General features: G+C 37.2%; 1 protein-coding gene and 1 pseudogene across 2 annotated transcripts in view; both read left to right on the forward strand.

Moving 5' to 3' along the window:
• On the forward strand, nt 1-22,010 carry LOC127413589 (DNA excision repair protein ERCC-6-like; annotated as a pseudogene).
• The window catches only part of LOC127413586 (dorsal root ganglia homeobox protein-like), a 9,178-nt gene continuing 3,523 nt past the window's right edge, over nt 21,866-27,520 (forward strand). Inside the window, exons 1-4 of one of the 2 annotated variants that reach the window (XM_051650842.1) lie at nt 21,866-22,006; nt 25,287-25,392; nt 26,095-26,195; nt 26,633-26,734. In XM_051650842.1, coding sequence (XP_051506802.1) covers nt 25,335-25,392; nt 26,095-26,195; nt 26,633-26,734 — 261 coding nt within the window. In that variant the 5' untranslated portion in view covers nt 21,866-22,006; nt 25,287-25,334. Of the gene's footprint in view, nt 22,007-25,048; nt 25,093-25,286; nt 25,393-26,094; nt 26,196-26,632; nt 26,735-27,520 lie in introns of those variants that run through there. The other variant, XM_051650843.1, reaches the window with a different exon arrangement.

Consider the following 27,520-nt stretch of genomic DNA (forward strand, 5'->3'; position numbering starts at 1 on the left):
ACACTTTATTATGTAGCGATTGTATAGCAGGTTCACATGCTAGATGGTAGTATACAACAATACAATTGAAACATTTTAATGGATTTCACGTTTAACGAATAAACCATTTAAAAGTATCGGGTCGTTTAAAGGTTTGTTGTTTATTGGTGGGGGTTTCCCACAATCTGTGTGAGGCTGAAGGCAAACAAAAATGATATGCTAGCATTTAGCGTATAAGACTATAATAATTGATAACAAACGCTTTTGATTGTATTAACTTTGAAAGCGAACCAGATATCAATATAATCATTATTTTTGATTGCTAATCTTGTTGTTTTGTGTCGTATTGTTAAGATCGAGCTAGTTGAAATATTCATGTAACATGCATGTTTGTTTTTGTAACGTTCCATGACTGTCACTGGGGAGAAATAATTTCACCATGTTATATGGATATTTAGTTAAAGTGAGAAAATAAACTTTAAAATGTATTTCATTATATAAACTGCTATGACTCACTATGGATTGTCCCTGTTCCTAAAACAATAATATTCACATTTGACAGTTAATACAATCCATACAATGAAAGTTGTCAATCAAACATATCCAAAATTACACTCAGAGATCATCCTTATTCACAGTTACTTGGCAATGCCAGTAGAAGATAAAAAGGACCATGACCTCCATCCCCTGTCCAGCTCTGTCAGTGCCCCGACTCCTGGAGTTCAAGAGGACAATGGCCCTTCCATCCCAGGAAGCAGTAAAGAAGAGCCAGCGGCTACATGCCCGGAGAGTGTAGGGGCACAGAATTCTTGAAAATCGTAGCCCCTGCTCAAGATCAATCGTCAGGAGTTCCGCTCAGTGGATGAGAGCTTCAGGCTTCTAAAATCTTTTTTTCTTTATTATTATTATTGTAATGCACTTCCTTAGGTCATGCACAAGTGCTTTGAAGCACATCAACAACATTTTGGAGCAGTTAGCTCCTCATGCTGCCTCTAGCAAGGACATCAGCTGGAAATTAGAGTCTGTCAAATGACAAAAAGAGAACAAGGTCAGCACATATAATATCTTCGATATTTTGTTAAAAATGTGTCAGATAAACTGTGCCAATGTTAAAGCTTATTCTGTTTTACAATAGTTTCAAAACTAACTTTACTTTCCTAACAAGTTAATTGCTTGTAATTTGTAAAATATGCACAGTGACTAGACTGTAGAGGACTTTGGAACCCTAATGACACAGTATTTATAGAAGCATATTATCTTTTACAGGAGAAGCAGTTAAAAAAGTTCAGAGCCAAGCAGAAGAGACGGCAGGCCATTCTTGGAGGAGAAGATATCCAGAAGCTTGAGGCAGATTTATTGATTGAAGATGATGGAGGTATGTTTGAAGCAAATACAGAAGCTTTGCCATGGGTTGTTAGCTTACCTTTATCAATAGAATGTGTTGGAGCATTAAATACCCTTTTGATCTTTGAATAATCACTTTGCTTGTGCCATGGTTACATGTTACACATTTATAGAATGTTAGTACACACTAAATGTTAGCTGTGACTCCTTTAGGTCTAGATGGCAGGTATATATGTGAAAATGGTGGCATATTGGAACAATGTTAATGGTTAACTAGTTTGTACTCGGTTTTGATTGTGTGATTATTTGTGTCTGAAGAAGCAGGTCCTTCCACGCTGGGCAGCATGCTTATGCCAGCTCAAGAGACAGAATGGGAAGACCTCATCTGCACCGGTCACATGACCCCTTTGGTTCACAGATCCCTCCGAATCAAGAGAAGAAGGATCCTCGGAATGGTCATGCTCAGTGAGAACTCCGGTTTTGACAAGTACCTCACAGACCAGGCCATGTTAGCGGAAAGCAGGAAGACACCCATCGTAAAGAAGAAGATTTCCAGGAAGCACTTAACAGAGGCCATGGATGGCAAAGCGCAGAAGAACGGATCGCTGGCTAACAAAGATAAGAAACTCCAGAAGTGTATGCATAAGCTCCAGAGGATCGCCCTGAGAGCCCACCACAAAGCCAGGCCCAAGGTGGAGAAGGAGCCACAACAGTCAAGGAGGAAAGGCTTGGGAGAGCAAGTGTCAGACCATGAGGGCTCCGAGTATGTTCCTTGTGATGGGCTTTTGGATCCCGAGGAACCAGAGAGAGATGATGAGTTCTGGGTGGATGAGGATGAAAAATATTAACGTAAACCTTTCAAGAAGAACAACCAGGCCAAGACTATGAAGCCCAAGAAGGATGAAGAGAGTGATGAATACATTCCCAGTAGCTCGGAGGATGAGGAATCCCAAAAAGGGGGGAAAGTCAAGAAATTTAAATATTATGGGGATATTGAGTATTATCGGCGAAGAATTAGGTAAGTTTTGCCTGAATCCACCATTCAAGCATTTATTTAGAAATGCCATTCATAGAGACACACAGTATGTTTAGTTAATGACTCAAGCGGCCATACTTTGCCTAGTAGCATGTATGCAACTGATTGCCTAATCCACTGATGAGACTGGCAACTGTTCCTTGACTAAGCAAATTCTATGCCTATTCATATTTCCTCATTATGGTATGCATGTATTTATTCCACTGTTAACATCAAAATAGATGGAAGCAAATCTACCTAGATTTATGCATTCATATTTATAGCAAGCAAATTGAGTTGGCACTGTCGCTTTCCCCATAGTTGGTTTAAATGTGAATTTAGCCACATAGTTATGGTGGAACACAGCAATGCAGAGTGGGGGGGGGAAAAACCTAATTAACTGAACCTATGCTTAGTCTTGACTTAATTACAAGTGCAGTCTCGGAAGCCCCAGATAAAGGGAACAGTTTCATTGCAGAGTGACAGGGCCAGACCCAAATGAAGATGGATTTTTTCCCCCTATCCTCCTCTCACTGTATCTTTCTTTGGGAGATCAAACTCCTAATTGTCTGTTTCAATCTTAATTTGCTTTTCTGACGACTTTGCTACTAACTGCTGTAGCTTTCCTTCAAGCCAAAAGTGGGTCAATTAAATCTGCACTGCTAGAGTGACCATGAATGCCCATAAATGCCTATAAATGATCTCCACCTGATCAGAACTCAACACTTCCTCAAATAAGTATGTAGAACCGACTCGCCAGACCAGAGCAGCATGCTGTTTCTATAGAGATGGAGTGCCAATAATCCCAAATATATCAATGAATGTAGAGGGATCCATTGAGATGCACTGACCGGGAAACGGCTGAATATACTTGATCTACAAAGAGAGCAAGATTTTGAGATTTAAAGCTTCCTAATATTTATGTCATATAATTAATGCATTAAAGGGTTAGTTCACCCAAAAATGTAAATTCTCTCATCAGCTCTGTAGTTCCAAACAATGCAATGAATGGGTGCCAAAATTTTGAAGCTCCAAAATCCGCATAAGACAACATAAAAGTACTCCAGACGACTCCGGAGGTGAAATCCATATCTTCTGAAGTGATATGATAGGTGTGGGTGAGAAACAGATCAATATTTAAGTCCTTTTTCCTTCATTTTCACTTTCTCCTCCTTCTGTTTTTGGTGATTCACATTCTTCATGCATATTGCACATTACTGGGCAGAGAGGAGAATTTATAGTAAAAAAGGACTTAAATATTGATCTGTTTCTCACCCACTCCTATCATATCGCTTCTGAAGACATTGATTTAACTACTGGAGTCTTAAGGATTACTTTTATGCTGACTTATGTGATTTTTGGAGCTTCAAAATGTTGGCACCCATTCACTTGCATTGTATGGACCTACGGAGCTGAAATATTCTTTAAAAATCTTTATTTGTGTTCTGCAGAAAAAAGAAAGTCATCCAAATATGGAATGGTATGAGAGTTAGTAAATCATGAGAGAATTTTCAATTCAATGACAGTTCATAGTGACCATGTTTCAAAAAAAAAAAAAGCACCATAAAAGTATCGTAACGTAAAGTAACGTGTGCACCATATTCCATGTCTTCTGAAGCCATACAGTATTTTAATTTTTTTACTTTAAAAAATAAAAAATATTTTGCTTGCCAACCTTTGCTGTTTTAGCTGCTGTTCCATTTAAATATGTAGTGACTAGACAGCTCTTCTTGATTCCTTTGGCCATAACTAGACAAAGATGGTGCCATTGGCCAGGTATTAGCTGTTTGGAACATTTAAACCGCACTGAGGCTGGTAGCGTACTGGGGGTCTGCACCTCAGGCTCCATCATGTCTGTCAAGCACAATAGATAAATAAATAAATAAATGACACATCCCAAACTAGTCCAAATGTGCAAATCAACCTTTAAACACAATCACTGTTAATCTAAAGGGGTCTGTTTCCTTACATACCGGCACCAATATATATATTAGAGAACCTATAAAGTTTACTGCAATGTAGGAACCATTTTCACCTAAGAATTGATAGGTTTCCTCCTCCTGGTGAATGGGTCCTTTCTGAATCAAATTAATCAATTTGGAATGGCCTTTTTATAGAATTAGAATTTTCATGGCAAACCAATTTTAGTATTTTTATGTATTATCCTCAGTATGTACACTGGCGGCCAAAAGTTTGGAATAATGTACAGATTTTGCTGTTTCGGAAGGAAATTGGTACTTTAATTCACCAAAGTGGCATTCAACTGATCACAAATTATTAACAGCATCACCACTATTTGAAAAAAGTCATTTTTGATCAAATCTAGACAGGCCCCATTTTCAGCAGCCATCACACCTTATCCTTGAGTAATCATGCTAAATTGTTAAGTTGGTACTAGAAAATCACTTGCCATTGTATCAAACACAGCTGAAAGCTGTTTGGTTCATTAAATTAAGCTTAACATTGTCTTTGTGTTTGTTTTTGAGTTGCCACAGTATGCAGGAGACTGGCATGTCTTAAGGTCAATATTAGGTCAAAAATGGCAAAAAAAAAAAAAGAAACAGCTTTCTCTAGAAACTCATCAGTCAATCATTGTTTTGAGGAATGAAGGCTATACAATGCTTGAAATTGCCAAAAAACTGAAGATTTCATACAAAGGTATACACTACAGTTTTCATAAACTTTAGTGTACACTAAAGCTGTCACTGTCAGCTGATTTTTTGATGAGAACTCTTTGAAGTAGTTTAAGAAGTTCTGAAAAAAAAAATTAAAATTGTAATAGTAATTTTTTACATTATTAATGTCCTGAATATACATTGTGATCAGTTGAATGCCACTTGAATAAAAGTACCAATTCCTTTCCATAAGAGCAAAATTTGTACGTTATTCCAAACATTTGGCCGCCTGTGTGTGTGTGTGTGTGTGTGTGTGTGTGTGTGTGTGTATATATATATATATATATATATATATATATATATATATACAGTTGTGCTCAAACGTTTGCATACCCTGGCAGAAATTGTGAAATTTTGGTGTTGATTTTGAAAATATGACTGATCATGCAAAAAAACTTTTATTTAAGGATAGTGATCATATGAAGCCATTTATTATCACATAGTTGTTTGGCTCCTTTTTAAATCATAATGGTAACAGAAATCACCCAAATGGCCCTGATCAAAAGTTTACATACCCTTGAATGTTTGGCCTTGTTACAAACACACAAGGTGACACACACAGGTTTAAATGGCAATTAAAGGTTAATTTCCCACACCTGTGTCTTTTTAAATTGCAATTAGTGTCTGTGTATAAATAGCCAATGAGTTTGTTAGCTCTCACATGGATGCACTGAGCATTCTAGATACTGAGCCATGGGGAGCAGAAAAGAACTGTCAAAAGACTTGTGTAACAAGTTAATGGAACTTTATAAAGATGGAAAAGGATATAAAAATTTATCCAAAGCCTTGAAAATGCCAGTCAGTACTGTTCAATCACTTATTAAGAAGTGGAAAATTCGGGGATCTCTTGATACCAAACCAAGGTCAGGCAGACCAAGAAAGATTTCAGCCACAACTGCCAGAAGAATTGTTCGGGATACAAAGAAAAACCCACAGGTAACCTCAGGAGAAATACAGGCTGCTCTGGAAAAAGATGGTGTGGTTGTTTTTCTTGATAAAAAATATGATCGTGCATGTAAAATGGCTAGAAATAGCATTTTAGCTTAGCATAAATTGACAATTTACACAAGGTTTATTTCTATTTCTTCTGCTCCAAACTTACTTCAAACTTCTCTGTCTGCTCGTATGAATGTAACACATCATAAGAAAGTGTTTCACCGCTGTTCAAATGCACTTTGGATCGCATCATTTATATGTATAAATGTTTTCCATCTGAAAGGACTAAATATTAAATGAAACAGATGACAATAAAATGCAAAATAATCTCTTCAGTAATCAAAATACTTTTTGAATGTAACTGTATTCTAATTACCAATGATTTAAATTGTAACTGTAGTGGAATACAGTTACTTATATTTTGTATTTTAAATATGTAATCCTGTTACATGTATTCCTTTACTCCCCAACCCTGTGTATATATATATATATATAATATTCCACTAACATTGCTCAGTGAGTCATAAAAGGGGATAATGGTCCACACACAAAATTCAAATTTCTTTATTATATAATTCCATTAGGGAACAGAAACACTAACTTTTCAGCACTAGGCGTCCCTTAGTGTGTATTCTAAATCTAAACTGTACTATGTCATACAAATAAAATAGTATTGTATTTACATTTTACTGATGCTGAAGTGTAGCTCACAGCTTGTTGGTCCATGTTAGTGAACATTCTGAAATGACAAGTAGCTTCTGTGCTTTCACAAGGTCCTTCACTTCCAGTGTAGACATGGTGTGAAAGGAGCATTTAAAAGCAGCTTGGTGGAGGTGAATTATAACGGTGTGGTTCTGTTTTCCTGCAGGAAAGGGAAAAGGCAAAGACTCTGGGGGGGAAAAAGAGGCAAAGAGGGAAGCGGGAGAGGAGGAATCAGAGGAGAGCGATGCTGAGTTTGATGAAGAATTTAAAATGCCTGGTTTCCTCTGGAAGAAACTCTTCAAGTATGGCTCGTACAATGAATTAAAATCATTTACACTCAACATCATGGTGGAAGAGAATTGATTAAACTTACTTTCTTATCCAGTCAAATGCAAATAGTTGCCTTTAACTGAACTGGCTTAACTTTATGAGTGCCGAAAGCTGAGCTGTGGTGTGTGAAAGGAGATGAAGTGCTTAAACGAGGACTCCGCTATTGTGTTGTGGATGTTTTACAGCACATCAATTGGGCAACACTTGCAGCCCATTTATCGAGAATCAATATAGATAATGGCCCTATGATTAATTTATCAGCCAACGGTGTTTGTATTTGTGCTGGGGCGGCGTTTTGTGCAACATGATTGCTTTTCTTGTCCAGGTATCAGCAGACAGGTGTCAGGTGGATGTGGGAACTGCACTGCCAGCAGGTAGGCATTCTGGGAGATGAGATGGGCTTGGGTAAGACCATCCAGATAATTGCCTTCCTGGCAGACCTGAGCTACAGCAAGCTGAAGACACGTGGCTCCAAGTACGGGCAAGTACAGGAACTCACATGGTTGTACCCCTTGAATAGCCCTGGTCATACTCTTTCATTGGTCTTTTTTTATTGTCTCTGCTGTATTTACACCTTTCCCTTCTTTCTTGCTTTCTTTCTTTCTGTGTCTTTGTGCTTATTTTGAGCCTATCCTTTCCAAAACATGCATCATCAGCCACCAAGTCACAAATGCATTCATACATGTGTACAAACACTCATAAACATACACACTCCCACTAACACACATATTATACATACATTGGCTGACTCCCCCATCCCTCCCAGACTCCAAGTCTCAATTGCAATAAATATTTCAACAGCTGGATTGCTGGTGGAGAGAGGTTTGGCGTGAATTATTAAAGACGTTTCAATTATGATATTCCTCTAATTCTCTTAGTGGCGACGTCAAAGGAGAAACAAGGACGTGACATGAAAGAGAGACTGCTTGTTGGGAGAGGAGGGTGAAAAATTAAACATGAAACATGTAATTAAACACATTTACGGTAGTGCCTTTTTGCTTTTTTTCTATGGGGTGGGAGCCCTCCTGGCTGGTCAATAAGCTGTCTGGTGTCATCCATCCACAAATTGATTGTTTGCAAACTCAATTATGGCTCGCTATCAATGGCTTTCACAATCCGGAATATCAAATCAAGCCGTAATGCTCCCAAAGCCATTTAGTGCATTTTGTCAGTTCATCTTCTTTAGTGAACACTCACATAGGAAGGGAAAGCAGTATAACTGCCCCCATCAGCTCGTAGGGCTCATCGCCTTAAGATACATTCTCCTCTATTAGAATTTGTTTGAATGGCATTTCTCCAAGAGCTCAAGGTTTATGTGTTTTATAGTAAAGAAATGAAAAGGAAAGTTATCACATTTGTGCAAAAGGCACTGCTCACCCAAAAATGACAATTCTGGCATCATTTATTTTACATTTATTATTTTCCAAATAATATTCATATGATTAAGGAGAATGAATATAGTTAGTATGGTGATGTGACCGCAGTCACCTTTTGTGTAGGTATGCTGGGCTGGGGCCCACAGTCATAGAGTGTCCAGCCACAGTAATGCATCAGTGGGTGAAGGAGTTCCACACATGGTGGCCTCCATTCCGTGTGACTGTTATCCACGACACAGGCTCCTTTACCAGTAAAAAGGTGAGTGCTGTAGTCTTCAACATGATCTGCTGGCGCTGAGGACGTCCCTTCTTGAGACATCTGTAATGTTGAGTTGTCACAATACAAAATGTCTGTATTCAATATACTAATACCATTAAAAATTTATTAAATGATTCTCAATACCAAATTTGATGCCATAGCAAATAAATTGCTATTGTATAATTTAAAAATATGCTACTGTATAATTTAAAAAGTTAAATAATATACAGTATTTAATAAATTGCATTAAAGCAATGGAATGTAGCTTTCAGATATTTCTCAATGAAGCAAACAGTGTCATGTAATTATTCAAGTTAACAGTCAAAAACAAAGAATAAAATAAGAGCAGTGAATGGTTTTCTCTTTTTCTTGTCAGTATTGTTACATTAATATTAACAACATAATAGACAGTGGCAGTGCTATTAGCCTGCATTTACGCTGTAAGGTCTAATGCACAGATTCGATATATTGACACAAATCAGTCCCTTTTACATAAAACCGACTTGAATAGTTGGGATAGTTCTCCCAAAAATGAAAATTCTCTCATCATTTACTCACCCTAATGCCATCCCAGATGTGTATGACTTTCTTTCTTATGCTGAACACAAACAAAGATTTTTAGAAGAATATCACAGCTCTGTTGGTCCTCACAATGCAAATGAATGGTGGACAGAATTCAAAAGGGGTTCAAAAAGGACATAGGCAGCATTAAAGTAATCCATATGACTCTAGTGGTTAAATCCATACAGTCATGGGAAAAAGAAAGTACACTCTCCTTGAATTCTATGGTTTTAGGTATCAGGACATAAAAAATCATCTGGTCCTTAGCAGGTCTTAAAATTAGGTAAATACAACCTCAGATGAACAACAACACATGATATATTACACCGTGTCATGATTTATTTAACAAAAATAAAGCCAAAATGGAGAAGCCATGTGTGAAAAACTAAGTACACACTTACTGCTTCCATAGGAATTAAGAGGATAAGTAGTATCCAGGTGCTGCTAATCAAATGCCTTTGATTAATTGATCATCAGCAAGTGTGACCACCTCTATAAAAGCTGACATTTTAGCAGTTTGCTGTCTGGAGTGTTCAGGTGTGTGTTAACACGATGCCAAGGAGGAAAAACATCAGCAATGATCTTAGAGAAGCAATTGTTGCTGCCCATCAATCTGGGAAGGGTTATAAGGCCATTTCCAAACAATTTAAAGTCTATCATTCTACAGTGAGAAAGATTATTCACAAGTGGAAAACATTCAAGACAGTTGCTAATCTTCCCAGGAGTGGATGTCCCAGCAAATTCACCCCAAGTTCAGACCGTGCAATGCTCAGAGTAATTGCAAAAATCCCAAGAGTTACATCTCAGACTCTACAGGCCTCAGTTAGCATGTTAAATGTTAAAGTTCATGAGAGTACAATTAGAAAAAGATTGAACAAATATAGTTTGTTTGGAAGGTTTGCCAGGAGCAAGCCTCTTTTCTCCAAAAAGAACATGGCAGCACGGGTTAGGTTTGCAAAGTTGTATCTGAACAAGTCTTCTGGAACAATGTCTTTTGGACAGACGAGACCAAAGTGGAGATGTTTGGCCATAATGCACAGTGCCACATTTGGTGAAAACCAAACACAGCATATCAGCACAAACACCTCATACCAACTGTCAAGCATGGTGGTGGAGGGATGATGAATTGGGCTTGTGTTGCAGCCACAGGACCTGGGCACCTTGCAGTTATTGAGTCGACCATGAACTCCTCTGTATACCAAAGTATTCTAGAGTCAAATGTGAGGCCATCTGTCTGACAGCTAAAGCTTGGCCGAAATTGGGTCATGCAACAGGACAATGTACACCAGCAAATCTACAATAGAATGGCTGAAAAAGAAAAGAATCATGGTGTTGCAGTGGCCCAGTCAAAGTCCAGGCCTCAACACGATTGAAATGCTGTGGCGAGACCTTAAGAGAACTGTGCATAAATGCCCGCAAACCTCAATGAACTGAAGCAATGTTGTTAAGAAGAGCGGGCCAAAATTCCTCCACAATGATGTGAGAGACTGATAAAACGATTACTTGAAGTTCTTGCTGCTAAAGGTCGTTCTACAAGCTATTGAATCATAAGGTGTACTTAGTTTTTCACACATGGCTTTTCCATTTTGGCTTTATTTTTGTTAAATAAATCATGACACAGTGTAATATGTCATGTGTTGTTGTTCATCTGAGGTTGTATTTACCTAATTTTAAGATCTGCTAAGGACCAGATGACTTTTATTATGTTCTGATACGTAAAACCATAGAATTCAAGGAGGGTGCACTCTCTTTTTCCCATGTCTGTATGATCTGAAGCTATATGATATGTGTGGATGAAAAACAGATCAATATTTAAGTCCTTTTTTACTATAAATCTACACTTTAACTTCTACATTCTGGTGTGGAAGTGACTTTCACTTACCTATTGGTTGGAGCTGGTTAAAGGTGGATATTAATAGTAAAAACTTCTTAAATATTGATCTGTTTCTCACCCACACTTATCATATCACTTCTGAAGACATTGATTTAACCACTAGAGTCATATGGATTAAATATATGCTGCATTTATGTCCTTTTTGGACCTTCTGATTACTGGCCACCAGTATTGACCTACAGAGTCAAGATAATTTTCTGCAAATCTTTGTTTGTGTTCTGCAGAATGAAAGTCATACACATCTGGGATGGCATAAGGGTGAGTAAATGATTAGAGAATTTTCATTTTTTGGTGAACTATTCCTTAAAAACCTTTCAGATTGGGCATTTGACCAAGAAGTGCATGTGATCATTCTCACAGGTATTGGCATATCTTTGTGCATTACAGTGAGTTGGTGGTACTCAACATCACCGATACTCGTGTACCGAATTACCAGTATTTTTGACATCTCTACCGTAATGTAAACTGTTTTGTTCCTCCCTGTATGCAGTCTCAGTGGGACAGCTGGCTGTTTTGGGCTTAAACTTTTCCATACAATGAAGCAACATGACAACAAGATTAAGATGAACTGTGTCGCTTTTGGTCTGTAACATTTATGCCATAGTGTGATTTTTCCCCATTGTCAGCAGATATCGTAGTGTGGAGTCGAATTGGCTCCAAGGAAATGTTAAATTAATTAAAGCTAAGGTAGCAGGAGCTGCTGTGGGGTGGCTGTGAGGTGTTTACTGTGAGTGGTCTTCACTGCCCCCCACCACCCCCATCCTGCCTGACACAGTGATTAATGGGGGTTGTTGTCTGGCAGACCGTGCTTTGCCCTCTAGGTGGAGAGTTGGTCTCAAGAGCTTGAGAGAGAGAGAGACAGAGGAGTGTTTATGCAGCATTGGCACCTAATGATACTGTCTTCATGCTAACACTAATACTCCTGTAGAACAGATGTACATGATTAATTGGCTACAAAGTAAAAAAGAAAAAAATGTGGGGGGCTAGGAACAGAGGTTAGTCGCTTTGCACATCTATAATTGGAACACACTTGAGACTGTTCATGTGAAACGTCAAAGCAGACGTATAGATTAGTCGTTCTGATGAAGACACAGTCGCCAGGGACCTGATACCGGCAACCTATCACAATTTCCTCAATTTAATTAACAGCCAAAAAAGACGTCATTGAGCAAGCGAAATAGCCGATAGGTTTGCTACTGCAGCTGAAGCTCATACCAGAGTTAGTGGCCAGTCACGGTATCCTCATCATTTCCTTACCTGTACATGCGCATTATGCAAGATTACATCCAGAAATACGACTGGCATTACGTCATCTTGTATGAGAGCCACAAGATTAGGAACCCCAACACCGGGGTTACCATGGCATGCAAGCAGGTGATATTTGCTCTCTATTCAATGATACATTCCTTCATATTCCAATCAAGCTTTCTTTGTTTAACACAAAAGAAATACTCACAGATAAAATAAAGACAACAAAAGCAGTCTTGTGTGTTAGAGACCTAAAATGATCTTCGTTTAGATTGCATCAATTTATATAAGCTTCAGTGTTATTGACCACTATATATAAAAAAATATTTTAAAAATCCTTTGGAAATTTCACCAGATTTTGATTTGGTATTGATTAAACTGGAGCTAATGGAACTTTAAAGCCAAATCCATCACAAAAGAGTCTTTGTTGTCAAATAATATCTAACTATTGATACACGTATCCATGCTATAGTTTGCTTATGCAAGAAAGCATCTGGAACAATTTTTTATGACTTGACCAAATTATTTCAGTTGAATGTCTCGTAAATTATAAACGATTATCAAATTTTTTTCTTTTCTTTTTTTTTCCTCTGCTCCACAGTTCCGGACACCCCACCGTTTCATCCTCTCTGGCTCACCCATGCAGAACAACCTCAAAGAGTTGTGGTCACTCTTTGGCTTTGTGTTTCCGGGGAAGCTGGGGACTTTGCCTGTCTTCATGGAGCAGTTCTCTGTGCCCATTACCATGAGAGGATACTCTAATGCATCTCCAGGACAGGTGAACCACAAATCACACATCAGAGCTTATTGGTCCATGCAGCTAAAGTTCCATTATAATTCATTTACAAACCTAATTTACATAAGATATAGCACAGAACAAACTGGATATTAAACAGACATGAAAAGGCCTGTATTAATTCTGAAGCATATAAAAACATTCAAACAGCACAGTGACGGCTGCATGGTGAATGGAATCTAGATGTGCCATTATTAGGAAGCCTTTTTAATAGCGCACTTACTTTATGGATTTCATTTCCAAACTGCTTTAAAAGGCTATTGATGTTTCCTCTGCCAATAATAAAAACCTTTTCTAATTATTAATGTTATTAAATGGTTGTAGATAGCTAACCCCATGACTCATGGTACTCTCCCTTCCCGACTGTCTGCAAAGTCCTGCAGAGCCGCTTTATACTTTCATAAATTTTGTTTTAGTGGATATACATTTGAGAAATGAGAGCGAATTTTAGAATCTTGAAATTAGAATTTAGACATATTACTAAATGCATTACACATTTTTTGCACATAAATGACATTTATTATTAGAGATTAACAACTTTTTTTTTCAAGGGAAACAGCAGTCCAGTTTCCAATTAAAATCACTTTGCGTTTTAGTGGATATGATGTGTTTTGGCAAGTTGGCAAGTGACACGCTATGCTCCATTTAAAAACATGATTTTGCTAAGACCTTGTATTAATTAAGAGAATATTAGTACTTGTACTTAAAATATATATATATATATATATATATATTTGTCACACCACAGGACCATTTAAAATGAACTAGTACAGGCAAAAGGTGATTACACATTGTGAAAAAACCTGTGGTGTCTAGTCACTGTACCTGAAATATACACTTTTCCTTATACGATCATTTAAATATTCAAACCTAAAAAATCAAAAACCTAAATCTTGATGTTGTTGATAAAAATAAAAAAAGCCCATGGACATGCGTTATGCGTCAAGTACATTTAATAAGACACAAGGAGTGTTGAGCATGAATTCTTGAGCCCTTTCCCAGCCAGCTATCCATTGCCTCCATTACTATAACATATGCCCCCTTACTACCTTTTTTCACACATTTAACCTCTCTCTTTTTTGTCTGCTCATATGGGCCCTAATCCAGGCTCGTTGTACACCCTGCAGTATTTTGGTTCTACTGCAGGCTTTCTTTTGATCTGTGAACCCCTTTAACTTACAGCTAAATATAATTTGGCCTAACGCTGGATCAGGAGAACATTATTGATAAAAGAGTGCAGCCCCCCTTTGGAGTCCAGCAGCACTCTTATGAATCTTTAATGTGTCAATCTGCTGATAGGAGGAGAATGAAGAGAGCGAGCTGCTGTTGACATGCCTCAGGACACACTCATTTGTTTGGCTTTCATAAAGTGTGTTGAAGTCGAAGCTTGTTAATTAGCCAGTACTAAAACATAACTAGATTTCACTTGGTCTGTTTGCTTATAATAAAAACGTCAAAATGTCCATATAATTCAATGAACCATTCTTGAAATGAGGGAGCATTAATTGACTTCCATCCTCTAAGAATTATATGCCTGCCAATCATTACACTAGTTTGGACCCAGCTTTTTGTATAATCGTCACCACTTTAATAACCGCCCCATCACCCAATATACATAGTCTGGGGCAGAAGGAAATGTAAGTATCTAAAACCTCACAGATAAAATTCTGAACTCTTACCCAGAATTCTTGAATCTTAGCAAAAAACCACAGAGCATGGACTATGTCTCCATTGTTTTGAGGTTTTTAAGTCTATATACATATTGTATCAAAAGCTACTATCATGTTGCAGGTGGAATATTCTGTTGTGAGTATATTGTATTTCAAGGCATGAAAGATACAAATGGATTTATTTGTTGTATTTATAATCCTCAGGTTCAGACAACCTATAAATGTGCTTGTGTTCTTCATGACACCATTAACCCTTACCTTCCGAGGAGAATGAAGGCTGATGTTAAAGCAAACCTCTCCATACCTGATAAAAACGAACAGGTGCCCAAGTGATGCCTCTCACATGTGAATCTATTCGTTAGCTTCATTAGTTCTTTTGGTAGCACTTTACAGTACTGTTCTACATTTACGTACTGTATAATTACAACTACTACAGTAATTACTAGGTACTAACCCTAAACCTAACCTTAACCCATATTAAGTACATGTAGTTACCTAATATAACTCTGATCTTTCTTGGGTAAGTACACTGTAATACTGTAGGATTATACTGAAAGTACACGTACTGTAAAATAAGTGCAACCATTCTTTTGTATATTTTATTTGAACAGGAAAGGCATTTTCGTAATTGCTGTCTTATTGTCACAGTTTCATTCCAGCTAAACATCAACAGTTACAGTGTATGTATCTTTGATGTTTTATTGTCCAAATAGGTCCTGTTCTGCAGGTTAACAGAAGACCAGCGGCAGGTTTACCAGAACTTTCTGGACTCCAAGGAGGTTTATCAGATTCTGAGTGGAGACATGCAGGTAATGGACCCATGTGTGTAACACTTATGGGGAAATGCGATGAGCAGAGAGGGGTTAATTTGAATGCTCATGCTCCGAATTGATGATCTTTTGTTCCCCACATGTGAAAAGCCATATTTATTATTGAGTTTTCTGAGAGCAGTGACATCCTCTTGATTTATACATTTACATATGCCTTCAAAAGCTTGTGATCTTCTGTAATTTGTTTAGTGTGATATTTGAACACTCCAATCCTACTAGAAATGTACGTAGAAAATTCATACCGATTTATTTACTTTACTGCTAAATTACCTTATCACAGCGATGCAGAATGTAGTTAAATGTTATTAACAGATGTCTTGTCAGCTTAAAAACTGTGGATATGATTATGATATGATGTGATATTCTAAAAAACACATTCACTCTGTGTATGTGCGTAGTGTCATCTCAAGGAAATGCTCCTCTATACAAACTATTCATCACAATGCTCCAAATGTGTTTTGCGGAGACAAAAGCTGTGGGTTGCACAGCAGTTTGCAAACCTCTTTTATGTGGTCACAAACTCCATTAAGCCACATTTATAATGCAACGACTGCTGCATTTACTTGAAGGAAGAGACTTTACTTTGCTCTGGTCAATTACCTTCATTAAATTAACCAAGTTTATTAATATTAAGATTGGTGTTGGCTCTTATCTCTAACATAGGAAGAAATGTTTTCTTCCTCCACTAAATACATTAATTTATACATCCGGTGTATTAATCTCAATTCCCCACCTTGTTGTTCTAGGTGTTCTCAGGCCTCGTAGCACTGAGGAAGATCTGCAACCAGCCGGATCTGTTCTCGGGCGGGCCACGTTTGCGGCGGGGTATACCAAATGAGCAGCTGACCGAGGAGGAGCACTTCGGTTACTGGAAGCAGTCTGGGAAGATGATTGTGGTGGAGTCACTGCTGCGCCTGTGGCATAAGCAGGGACACAGAGTTTTGCTTTCACCCAGTCCAGACAGGTCAGTATCAGTAGCTGGGTTTCCACCCATATTTTTGTGTGCATTTTGGGATATTGCATAAAAACTGCTGGATGGAAAAACTAAGATGCTAATGAAATCTCCAAAATGCACATAAAAATCTTACATGCTCACTTGAGGTGGATACATTTTTTATTTGATAAGAAGAAATGCGCATAAACTATGATGGAAACACATATACAGAATAAACTCCTATTGAATTTATTAGGAAAACAATATGCGCTTCAAAAAAGCAATGTGACTGAATAACGTTCATAACTGGGCTAATCAGCGGACCAGTCATTGCATCTTGAATGTTGCTCTGGTCATCCTGAAATAACGTCTAGAAATCCAAAGTCTGTATAGAGTTTGTATAGCAAATAAGTCAAATACAAACTTGAACTGCGCCTAAGAGCAGGGTATAGTCATAAGGATGGAGGAACGCACACACTTAGTGCTCCCAGAACTGTGTGACACGCTGTCGCTCCCAGACACGAGACACGTTCTTTACAGTGTTTTGTCTGCGTGTTCAAAACCACAAGTATTTTATTAATAAAAGAGTCACAGTGGCTTCAATTGTCCAGAAGTGACTATTTTGTTCTTTTGAACACATGGGATGGAAATGCTGCTTTATTCGCACATTGTTTGTGCAATATTATGTTTTTTGGTATAAATTAAAATCGCAACTTGGATGGAAACATAGCTACTGTCAGAAATTACCTTTTCCATTAAAGGGATAGTTCACCCAAAAATGATCTCGTCATTTATTCACCCTTATGCCATCCCAAATGTGTATGTATTACAATACTTTCATCTGCTGAACTCAAATGAAGATTTTTAGAAGAATTTCTCAGCTCTTTAGGTCCATATAATGCAAGTAAATGGGTGCCAAAATTTTGAAGCTTCAAAAAATCACATAAGTCAGCATAAAAGTTATCAATATGACACCAGTGGTTAAATCAGTGTCTTCTGAAGTGATATGATATGTGTGGGTGAGAAACAGATCAATATTTATGTCCTTTTTTTTACTATACATTCTCCTCCTTGCTCAGTCAATCTCCACTTTAACTTTCACATTCTTCTTGTGTTTGTAATGATTCACATTCTTCATCATATTGCCCCCTACTGGGCAGGAAGAAGAATTTCTAGCAATAAAGGACTGAAATATTGATCTGTGTCTCACCCACACCTATCATATCACTTCTGAGGAGATGGATTAAAACACTGGAGTTGTATGGATTACTTTTATGATGCCTTTATTTGCTTTTTGGAGCATCAACATTTTGGCACCCATTCACTTGAATTGTATGAACTTACAGAGCTGAAATATTCTTCTAAATATTTTTGTGTTCTGCAGAAGAAAGTCATACTCATCTGGGATGGCATGAGGGTGAGTAAATTATGAGAGAATTTTCTTTTTGGGGTGAACTATCCCTTTAGGGCATTTTTTAGCTCCTGGATCTGATTTCCATGGGCATTTTTACCTTTATCAGGGCAGGTGTTCTCATCATACAAAAGAAAAAAAAAAATATATATATATATATAATTACAGTAAACATCCAGCAATGTAATCATTTTATTAACATAAATTCTTAATTTGATTAAGTAGATGTTATATTTTTAATGCAATAATATGTATATCTAGGCCTAGAATAGAAGATCAAGTAACATGTCATATGTTTTAAATTAGACAAAGAATTCACTGCATAGGCTTTTTTTGCCCCCACATTTTGTCTCTTTCTGTGGCATTTTTGCCCAGAGCCCCAATTAATTTCTGACTCTGGTCAGTATGAAAGAAGAAAGGGTTAAGAAAGTGATCTGATAATCCCTTTTTCCTTTCTTTAAGACATAAAAGCCTACAGCTGTTATCTTCTTCAACGACTCGACCACTCATCTCCTCTACATTTGAACTGTCCTAACTGGATTATCTCCCTTAAATAATCAGAGATTTAGTTAGATACTGGATTAAAATGTTTGCACAAGGGCAAACGTCAGATTTGTTGATTTCAGCTAAATTCATATAAGCAGATCCATCAAGCCGTTGCCTCTGTGGACATGCCTTAAGTAAAGAAGTGTGAATAAACCCAGAGTATTGATAGATAAACTGCACTTGTGCTATCTCCAGCAGCACCCACTAAAGGACCAATAAAGTTATTATGTCATTTTGCCCTCTAATAGAATTCATTATGAGATCTTATTGCATTGTAGGGTGTCTGTCAGGACCCAGCTGTCTTTGTTCAATAGAAATGAGATTTGGCTTCAGAGACAACCTAAAACCCACACAGTTGGTACTTCTGTACATGTAATATTAATCTCACTTAATCCTATTATCACTAATCCTGTTCTCAATGCTCTGTCTGAAACCATTTCTCCCACACACACAGATGCTAGAGATCTTGGAGGTGTTTGTGAGGGAGAATGGATTCTCCTATCTCAAGATGGACGGCACAACCACCATTACATCCAGACAGCCTCTCATCACTCATTACAACCAGGTGACGGTGATTGTTGGTGCCTGTTTACACTCCCTGTGTTTTGTTTTAAGAGGAAATTTAAGAATGAAAGTTATGTCTTTATTTACTCACCCCTCATGTGTTCCAAACCTTTATGACTTACTTTCTTATGCAGAACACAAAAGGATATGCAAGGTGTAAAAAATAGCCTCAGTCCTTATTCACTTTCATTATATGGGGAATAGCAGCATTTATTTATTTATTTTTTATTTTTTTTATTATTTTTTTTTATTCTTCTTTCTTCAGAACAGGACATCTTTGTCTTTCTTCTGACAACTAGAGTTGGAGGTTTGGGAGTCTACCTGACTGGAGCAAATAGGGTTGTAATTTATGACCCAGACTGGAACCCCAGCACAGACACTCAGGTTGGCCACAGCAGTGTCTCACAATCTGAAAACTGTTTTTGCTGTATTTATTCAATGCATATGTTGTTTTGATGCATGTAGTGCTGATCAGTATTGATGTGAACTGTTGACTCTTGCTGGAGGCACGTGAACGCGCCTGGAGGGTTGGCCAAAAACAGCAGGTGACCGTTTACAGGCTGTTGACAGCTAGAACCATTGAAGAGATGATTTAGCACAGGTTAGTTTCCTGGGATTGGGCATTTAGAAGGAAGTGGTAATGTTTTAATTAGATTATTTTTTTTAATTAGATATCAACACGAATTTGCTAAATGGTCACTAAAGGCAGTCCTAGACTACTGTGTTGTTGTTAGGGAGGCGATGGGAATTTTTTTTGAAAGACTATGAAGAGCTGGATTGTTCACATATTAATTTTCTGATTTCAAACTAACCAAGACACAATATGCATTTGTTAAGCAGATAAACTGTCCAGATGGGTGAGATTGTGGCATGTCAGTGTTTATGCTATAAAGGAAATCATTCCAGAAAATGTGGGACTTAAGTGCACTGAATCATAAAGGAGATTAGTAAAAAAAAAAAAAAAAAAAAAAAACTAATACAGCATTTCTGGTCTTTTTCCATAGACAAATCTTCAAACAGTTTCTCACCAACCGAGTGCTAAAAGATCCTAAGCAGAGGCGGTTTTTCAAATCTTATGACATTTATGAACTTTTCACACTGAGCAGTCCAGACGGCTCTCAGGGAACAGAAACCAGTGCAATATTTGCAGGTAATTTATTGAATTTGAATATATTTCCTTTGCAAGAACGGCACTATTCATTCGGCTCATGTTGCAACAAGGAGATGATGCATTGTGGTCTGTTTGTTGAAAGCAGGCAATGCAAATATAATCAAAAAACATATTTTTAAATGGTAGATGCAGTACTCGAGTATTTCTAAAATGTGTTGTATTTTTCTTTGCAAAGGATCAAATGTGGAGATTCCAAAAAAACAAAAGACATCCCGTCCATCTCAGGGGACATCACGACCATCACAGTCTCATTCATCTGCATTTTCTTTTGAGGACCAAGATGCCACATCACTGTCAGAAAACAGAAACGCTATCTCGGTCAACGGTTTCTCAATCAATAGCGCTAAAATGGACAATTATGCTTTTGGGTCAAATAATAACCTTGAAACTCACTCCATCGCTGACCTATCCACAAAAATTGCTAGTAAAGATCTTTGTTGGGCAAACAGCCCTCAGAAGCACAGAGAGAAGAAGCACTGCGAAACAACGGAAAAAAACATGTCACCCTCAGATGGACACAAACACAAGCATGACAAGCGCTCTGAGGATGCCAGATTTGAGGGCCATCATGTTTCTCACCTGGTGAAGAAAAGAAGGTACAGGAAAGATGAAAATGAAGAGGAGGAGGAGAAGAAAGATGAGAAAAAGAGTGATGATTATGTCTTAGCCAAACTTTTCAAAAAATCGGGGATCCACAGTGTCATGAAACATGACACCATCATGGAGGCAACAAACCCAGACTATGTGCTTGTGGAAGCTGAAGCCAACAGAAGAGCACTGAAGATCTCCAGGCAAAACTGCAGACTGCCTTGCTTGAGAGGGTCTACACAAGCAACCCCACCTCCAGTCAAGTACGTCTACCTTTGTTTCATAAAAGGGATGGTTCACCCAAAAAGGATTTTTTTTTTTTTCTTTTTTTTTTTTACTTACCCTCATGATGTTCCAAACCTCTAACTTTCTTCTTTGGAACTCAAAAGGAAATGTTTGGCAGGATGCTAGCTTCAGTCGCCATTCACTTTCATTGCATCTTTTAGACCATAAAATTATAGTGAATGGGAATTGAGGCCGGCATATCTCTATGGAAGAAAAAATCGCACAGGTTTGGAAGAAAATTAGGGTGATTTAAAAAATCAACAATATCTGGCTTTTTTTAATGTCTGAATTGCTCTTAGGAAAAGGTTTGGGCAGAAAAACTCAATACTTTCTCAGTCATCTGGTATAATGGCAAAAGCATCACAGAAATGCAAGGTACATTTATATGCATACAATATCCTGTGAATTCCTGATAGAATAATAAGCGGTTATTGAACACTCATGTACTCCAATGCTGCTTTATTTTAATCTAGGATGCAGGTATAATAAAGAAATCAGTGGTTAAGGAGCCAGGATCTGCTGCTCACTTCAGTGGTGAAGGAGCGCAGGAGGAATCTGGTTCTCTGTCCTCATCCTCTCTCCTCACTATGACGAGGGCCAGGAATCATGTCAGTCTCCCCCAGAGACAAGAGGATGAGGAGGACGAAGCAAGAGAGAGGGACTCAGTCTGCTGCTGTGTATGCAACCACAGAACACAACGAGCTTCTGGTTGACCTGAGGAACTTTGTGGCCTTCCAAGCTCAGGTGGATGGCCAGGCGTGCACCAAGGAGATCCTGAAGTACTTCACCCCAAGACTCAACTCCACACAGACGCCAGTTTTCAGACAACTGCTAAGGAATAACTATAACTTCCTTGGCAAGAAAGGATGTGGAAGCTTAAAGCTGACTACAGGTAAACGGAGCGGAGCATATTAAAACCTATTAGCTGAGGTGCAGAATCTCCAAATGGAATGTATACCTCACACTAGGGAACTGCAGGTGATTTGATGCATTAATTATTTTTAAATTACAGAATGTGTAAATGCTGTATAGAAACAATTCAAGAAACTTTCCAGGTTGGCCTTAACAGTACAAACAAAATAAAATAAAAAATATATATTATTAATATTATTATTATTATTATTATTATTATTATTATTATTATTATTATTATTATTGTAAAACTGTATGTCTTCAAATATATTTTCTTTATTTTTTGTTCTTGAACTGTATTTTTGTTATTTGTTTGTTTTTGTGTAATTTCTGGAAATTACTTGAACTTAGACATCTTTTGTATCAGTGAACATTTCTTTATTCAGGGAACCAATGTGATGCTATTGGAACTGTTTTCAAAGGTGTCTTTAAAAAAAATTAAAAAAAATAATTGGTACGCAATGATAATAATAATATTGTCATTTCTGTGGCAATAATAAACAATGTAAATTTATATAGGGGTTTTACCTTAAACTAAATACACTCAGTGCCATTTATTAACTTGACTTTTTAATAAGTGAATGTTTTATGTGCTTTTGAAACTTATGTTATTTAATGTCTTGAGAGTAAAAAAAACTCTACATCAAAACCTACTGTCTGTTTATAGAGAACAAATTAAAACTAACGCATTTGCAATGTTTAAAGCCAATGTTCGAGTTTACACAATACTGTACATTGAATGATTTAGTGCATTCAATAAAAGTTACCCAATAAACATCATCCTTTGCATCAACTCTGTTATTAAAACTTGGTCTCTTTAGTGCATTTACTAATATGATTTGAAATGGATATTTAATGCATCATTAGATGATGAGCCAGAAGATATGGCACTTATTGGAGCTCATTTTTAAAAAAGAACTATGATGTTCTTTTGGTGCACATTAATCACCATGTCATAGCCTCTCTGGGACAGGGTGTTATTTCTTGCAAATTAATGTTTTATGTGTCAAATCACTACTGGTCTTATTTTTTTTTTTTTATGTTTGAAACTAACACAATGGCAATTTATTAAAAAAAATATTTTGTGTGTGTGTGGGGGGGGGGGGTTAGGAGGACATATTTTTAGGTTACAAACTGGTAGTTACAAGGGTATTATATACATACTAAACGATGTTTTATTGAAAATGTAAAAATGAAAGAAAGTTTTTTTTTTTTTTTTTTTTTTTTTTTGTTAGGGTTAGGGGATAGAATCTGTAGTTCATACAGTATAAAAATCATTATGTCTATGGACAGTCCTCATAAGGATAGCCGCACCAACGTGTTTGTGTGTGTGTGTGGATGTGTGTGTAGATGTGTTTACTCAATTTAAAAGAAAACACAAGAAAAGTGAAGAGAGAGAGAGAGAGAGAGAGAGCGAGAGAGAGAGAGAGAGAGAGAGAATTTTACAATTAAACATTTTGTTCGTCCATGTTTCCGACCTTATTGTTAAAACAATTTATTCGTTTATGTAGGCTAGTCGTCAGTGGCCGCAGTCTGAAAATGTAATTTTATTGTCCACGTGCATTTGTCATAAGTTTGTTTGATAGTTGTGCGCGAGCAGTTCACTTGAGAGGACGCGCGAGCATTCCATCGCTGACCATGGTACTGAAAGTTCTGCATCACTTGCCAGTTTGACTGGTGCCAATGGTTTCCTTTTTCTTTCTTTTTTTCGTATATGAGGCCTACTGCACACTCAGTTGTTCTGTTAGTTTTGTTCACTTACATTTGCACTCTAAAGGCATGTTTTAAATAGATCGCTTTATGACACTCTTATTTCACTATCTCCCACACAGCTAAGTCAGCCTCTTAAAACCGTGGAAAATCTCTGATCTATAGGCTGGATCAGTCTCAATATATCTCCATTCTCTATCTCTAATATATGTTTGTTATAATACAAATGTCAGGTCAGGAAGTGATATAGAACTTGTCTCCCAGTTTCCAATGCATTTTGACGATATCATAACACAACTTTTTTTTCAGCAGTGCATAAATTAATTACACGCATTTAATAACTAAAATATCATTATATTCCCCTCTTAATATCATAAACGTTCTACGCAAGGGAAGCACTTAATAGTGCAGGGGGCCTTAACAGGCTATTATCCTTGTGTAATGCTATTAGAGAACCAATTATGCACCATTACGCTTGCTTTTTTTGCAGTTTATGTGATTTCATCCAAAGCCGTCCTCGACTTCAAAATTTCAGCTGGTACTCGGAGCCTCATTTCCAGCAGCAGAGGAGCGACGGTGTCTGCGCTAGGAGTCCCACATGCGTTTTAAAAGTAATTGAAAGGGTCCCGCTGCAAATCATTTAGGCGAGAGTGGGAAATAAATCCTTAGACCCCTTGCTGTGAACAAAATCAAAATTTGGACCTGCGAGCGCAGAGCCAGTGGATTCTCGTATAAAGTGGACCCCTAACCCATATAATGAGCAATTACTGGTCTGACAGCCAATTTGAAATTCAAAAACAGTCATCTAGATTTTTAATATAAAAAGCAACTGTATAAAAAAAAAAAAAAAAAAAAAGTGTATCATGCTTGTGCCCGTGTGTTTGTAATTTGGGAATATGCATGCATGAAGGTAAAGTTACACTTTCGGAGTAATTCGGAGATGCCTTTGAGAATTTTGACGTTTACCACCACGTGCAATCCGGTTGGCCACGGAGAACCTATGCAAATGACTTTAAAAAGACGACAGCGCGTGCAAAACAATAAATAAAAATTAAATAATAATAATTTATATATATATATATATATATATATATATATATATATATATATATATATATATATATATATATATAAGAAAGTATGATTAATTGCAATTACCTGTGAGTATAAAGGCGTGTGTTGTCATGCACTAGTCTAAACAGTCAGCTGGTGTGCAGGAAAGAGGATGAGTTGGAGCAGGGGAGGTGAACGCGGTGCACTCGTTGATTGACGGTGTGGGAGTGTGATTGCTCAGCTGAGGTTGAGCAGGAGACACTTTATCAGTGCGTGAGCGCAACTGCACATCAGATCATCTAGGTATAGATGTACACGCATGCTTTTTTACCTTTGAACTTTAAGTAGCCTACTTAAAATCAGCTGCGGAGACTAGGTTTAATCAAGTGCAGTGCTTTTTTGTTGGTATTATTCAAAGGTAGCTTTTCAAGACGCATATAATTGCAGTAATAGTTGAAAAACATTACCGTTGACGTTTGGCAATAATTTCTTTGCAGATTGCACTGGGTAGTAGGCTACAAGTCGCAAAGCACCGGGAAATAGATATGTTTTACTTTCACTGTCCCCCACAGTTAGAGGGAGAATGCTGCCGGACGAACACACGTAAGTAGCCTAGGCTATGCATTATTTCTTCTGGTTAATGTTTTGTCAGAATTGTTAACTGATTTTTATTGACTTCGATTACCGTATAACTTTGTATATTTTTAATAAAGAACACATCTGTAAACGATTTTTTTTTTTTGTGTGTGTGTATTTTTTTTTAAGTTTCATATTATGTAGTCTATTTTATTTTGGCTATTGCAAGCCACCCCGTTAAATCAGTTTAGTCTATTTATTTTTATCAAAGCTACAGCAAGCCTATAGCTAATTTTTTTGTTTGTGAGGGTGTTTTATGTTTTGCCACATGGTAACATGATCTACACCCGTGACAGCCTTCCAGCTGAGACTTTTTGTTGCAGTCTGCCTGAGAACAGATGTTAGATGTCATGCCTTTCAATCGGCATTTTAGTGGTCACGGTTTCTCATTGTGTAAAGAGTCTGTTCCCTGTGAATTAGACTAGCACAATAACCTGAGATGGCTATATTTGAAACAAATAATATTTTTTCATTTTGAACAGGACGAATGCAATTTATATTTTCACCCTAAACTTTAGAATAAGAAACAAAATGTTGTGATATTTAATATATATATATATATATATATATATATATATATATATATATATATATATATATATATATATATATATATATTATTTATTTATTTATTTTAATTTTTAACTGTCACGTTATTATTTACAACAGTGAATACAAATGGGTTTGGGAATCACGCCTCTGGAGACTTCGATGACGGTTTTCTGCGCAGAAAGCAACGCAGAAACAGGACAACTTTTACCTTACAACAGGTATGTTTCACACGAGCCAAATTTCCCACTAGATACATAACAGACTCACTGCTGCTCTGATATTGATTTGGATTATGATGTTGATTTATGAACGTCCTGTACAGGCTTGAAAGAAGTCTGCTAAGAAATAATTTAAGGCATGCTATGCTGGCTATAAATGCACTTCAGCATACAATAAAATATCAATGAATTATTATTTTCATGTCAACTTCCATTTTAATTGTAAAGCAAAAAGGAACAATATTTGTTTATTTACTGTATGTTATTCGTTACTTCACGACAATAATAAAAAAAAAAATACAGAATAAGTCACAAGGTAAGGCTGAAGTAGGCTATAAGTAGCCTATATATAAAGCAAAAAAATAAAATAAATAAAATAAAAATTCTTCATTGTAAAGCATAAACTCAAATAATGGATCAAAATATGTGTTTCACAGCTGGAAGCTTTGGAGGCAGTTTTTGCACAGACCCACTATCCAGACGTTTTTACAAGAGAAGAGCTGGCTATGAAAATCAATCTAACAGAGGCCCGAGTCCAGGTGAGACACTCTTCACAACTGTCCCGATCCAAAGATAATAAATAGTATCCCATAAAAGCTGAGAGCACGTTTGACCAAAGCAAGTAAATTAAGCCACTCTGTCATTTCCGTGATGCGCTTTAATAACATCAACAGATTGGATTAGGTTGATTAATCGGTCATTCATAATTAACTAGTGGTAATGTTCTTCACTAATTTGTCCTCGCCTCTTAGGTATAAACATATCTTAGATGTACTCCTTCAGCAAATGGAGGATGTAGGCTACTAGTGATTTTGGGGGGAAATGCAAACATTTTAACCGAGAAACGCTCGTGCACCTGAAACCTCCGATTTCATATTCTGCGGCCTTGCAAAACATCCGCTGTAGTATCAACTTGGCCACACGTAATTGCATTCAGTGTGCCTGTATGTAATTTCCTGCATTCCCAGATTTGCTTTTGGGTTTTCTTCTGAGCTCAGATCTAATTGTGAGAAATATAATAGTTTCCCTTTTGTTCCCCAGGGTCATCTTACTATCGCTTAAAACCAATGACTGCAGCGCGATAATGGAATTCGCTGCTGTAAATTAGGGATTGTAAACAAATAATTTCTCTCTAATCGGATTACCAGATTCCTGTTATTAAATCTGAACATGAATCGGTCGCAGCATGCAGGGATATTAAACTTACATTATTATTAGGAAATAAATTTTCTTTTTGTTGTAGTATAGTCGGCGCCCCCCCGTTTTTAAAGTGTCAATTGGCTCGCGCTGCATTAACAACAAACTGCAAATTGAGATTAATGGTG

This window comes from Myxocyprinus asiaticus, chromosome 23 (genome assembly GCF_019703515.2).
Source record: "Myxocyprinus asiaticus isolate MX2 ecotype Aquarium Trade chromosome 23, UBuf_Myxa_2, whole genome shotgun sequence".
Lineage (NCBI taxonomy): Eukaryota > Metazoa > Chordata > Actinopteri > Cypriniformes > Catostomidae > Myxocyprinus > Myxocyprinus asiaticus.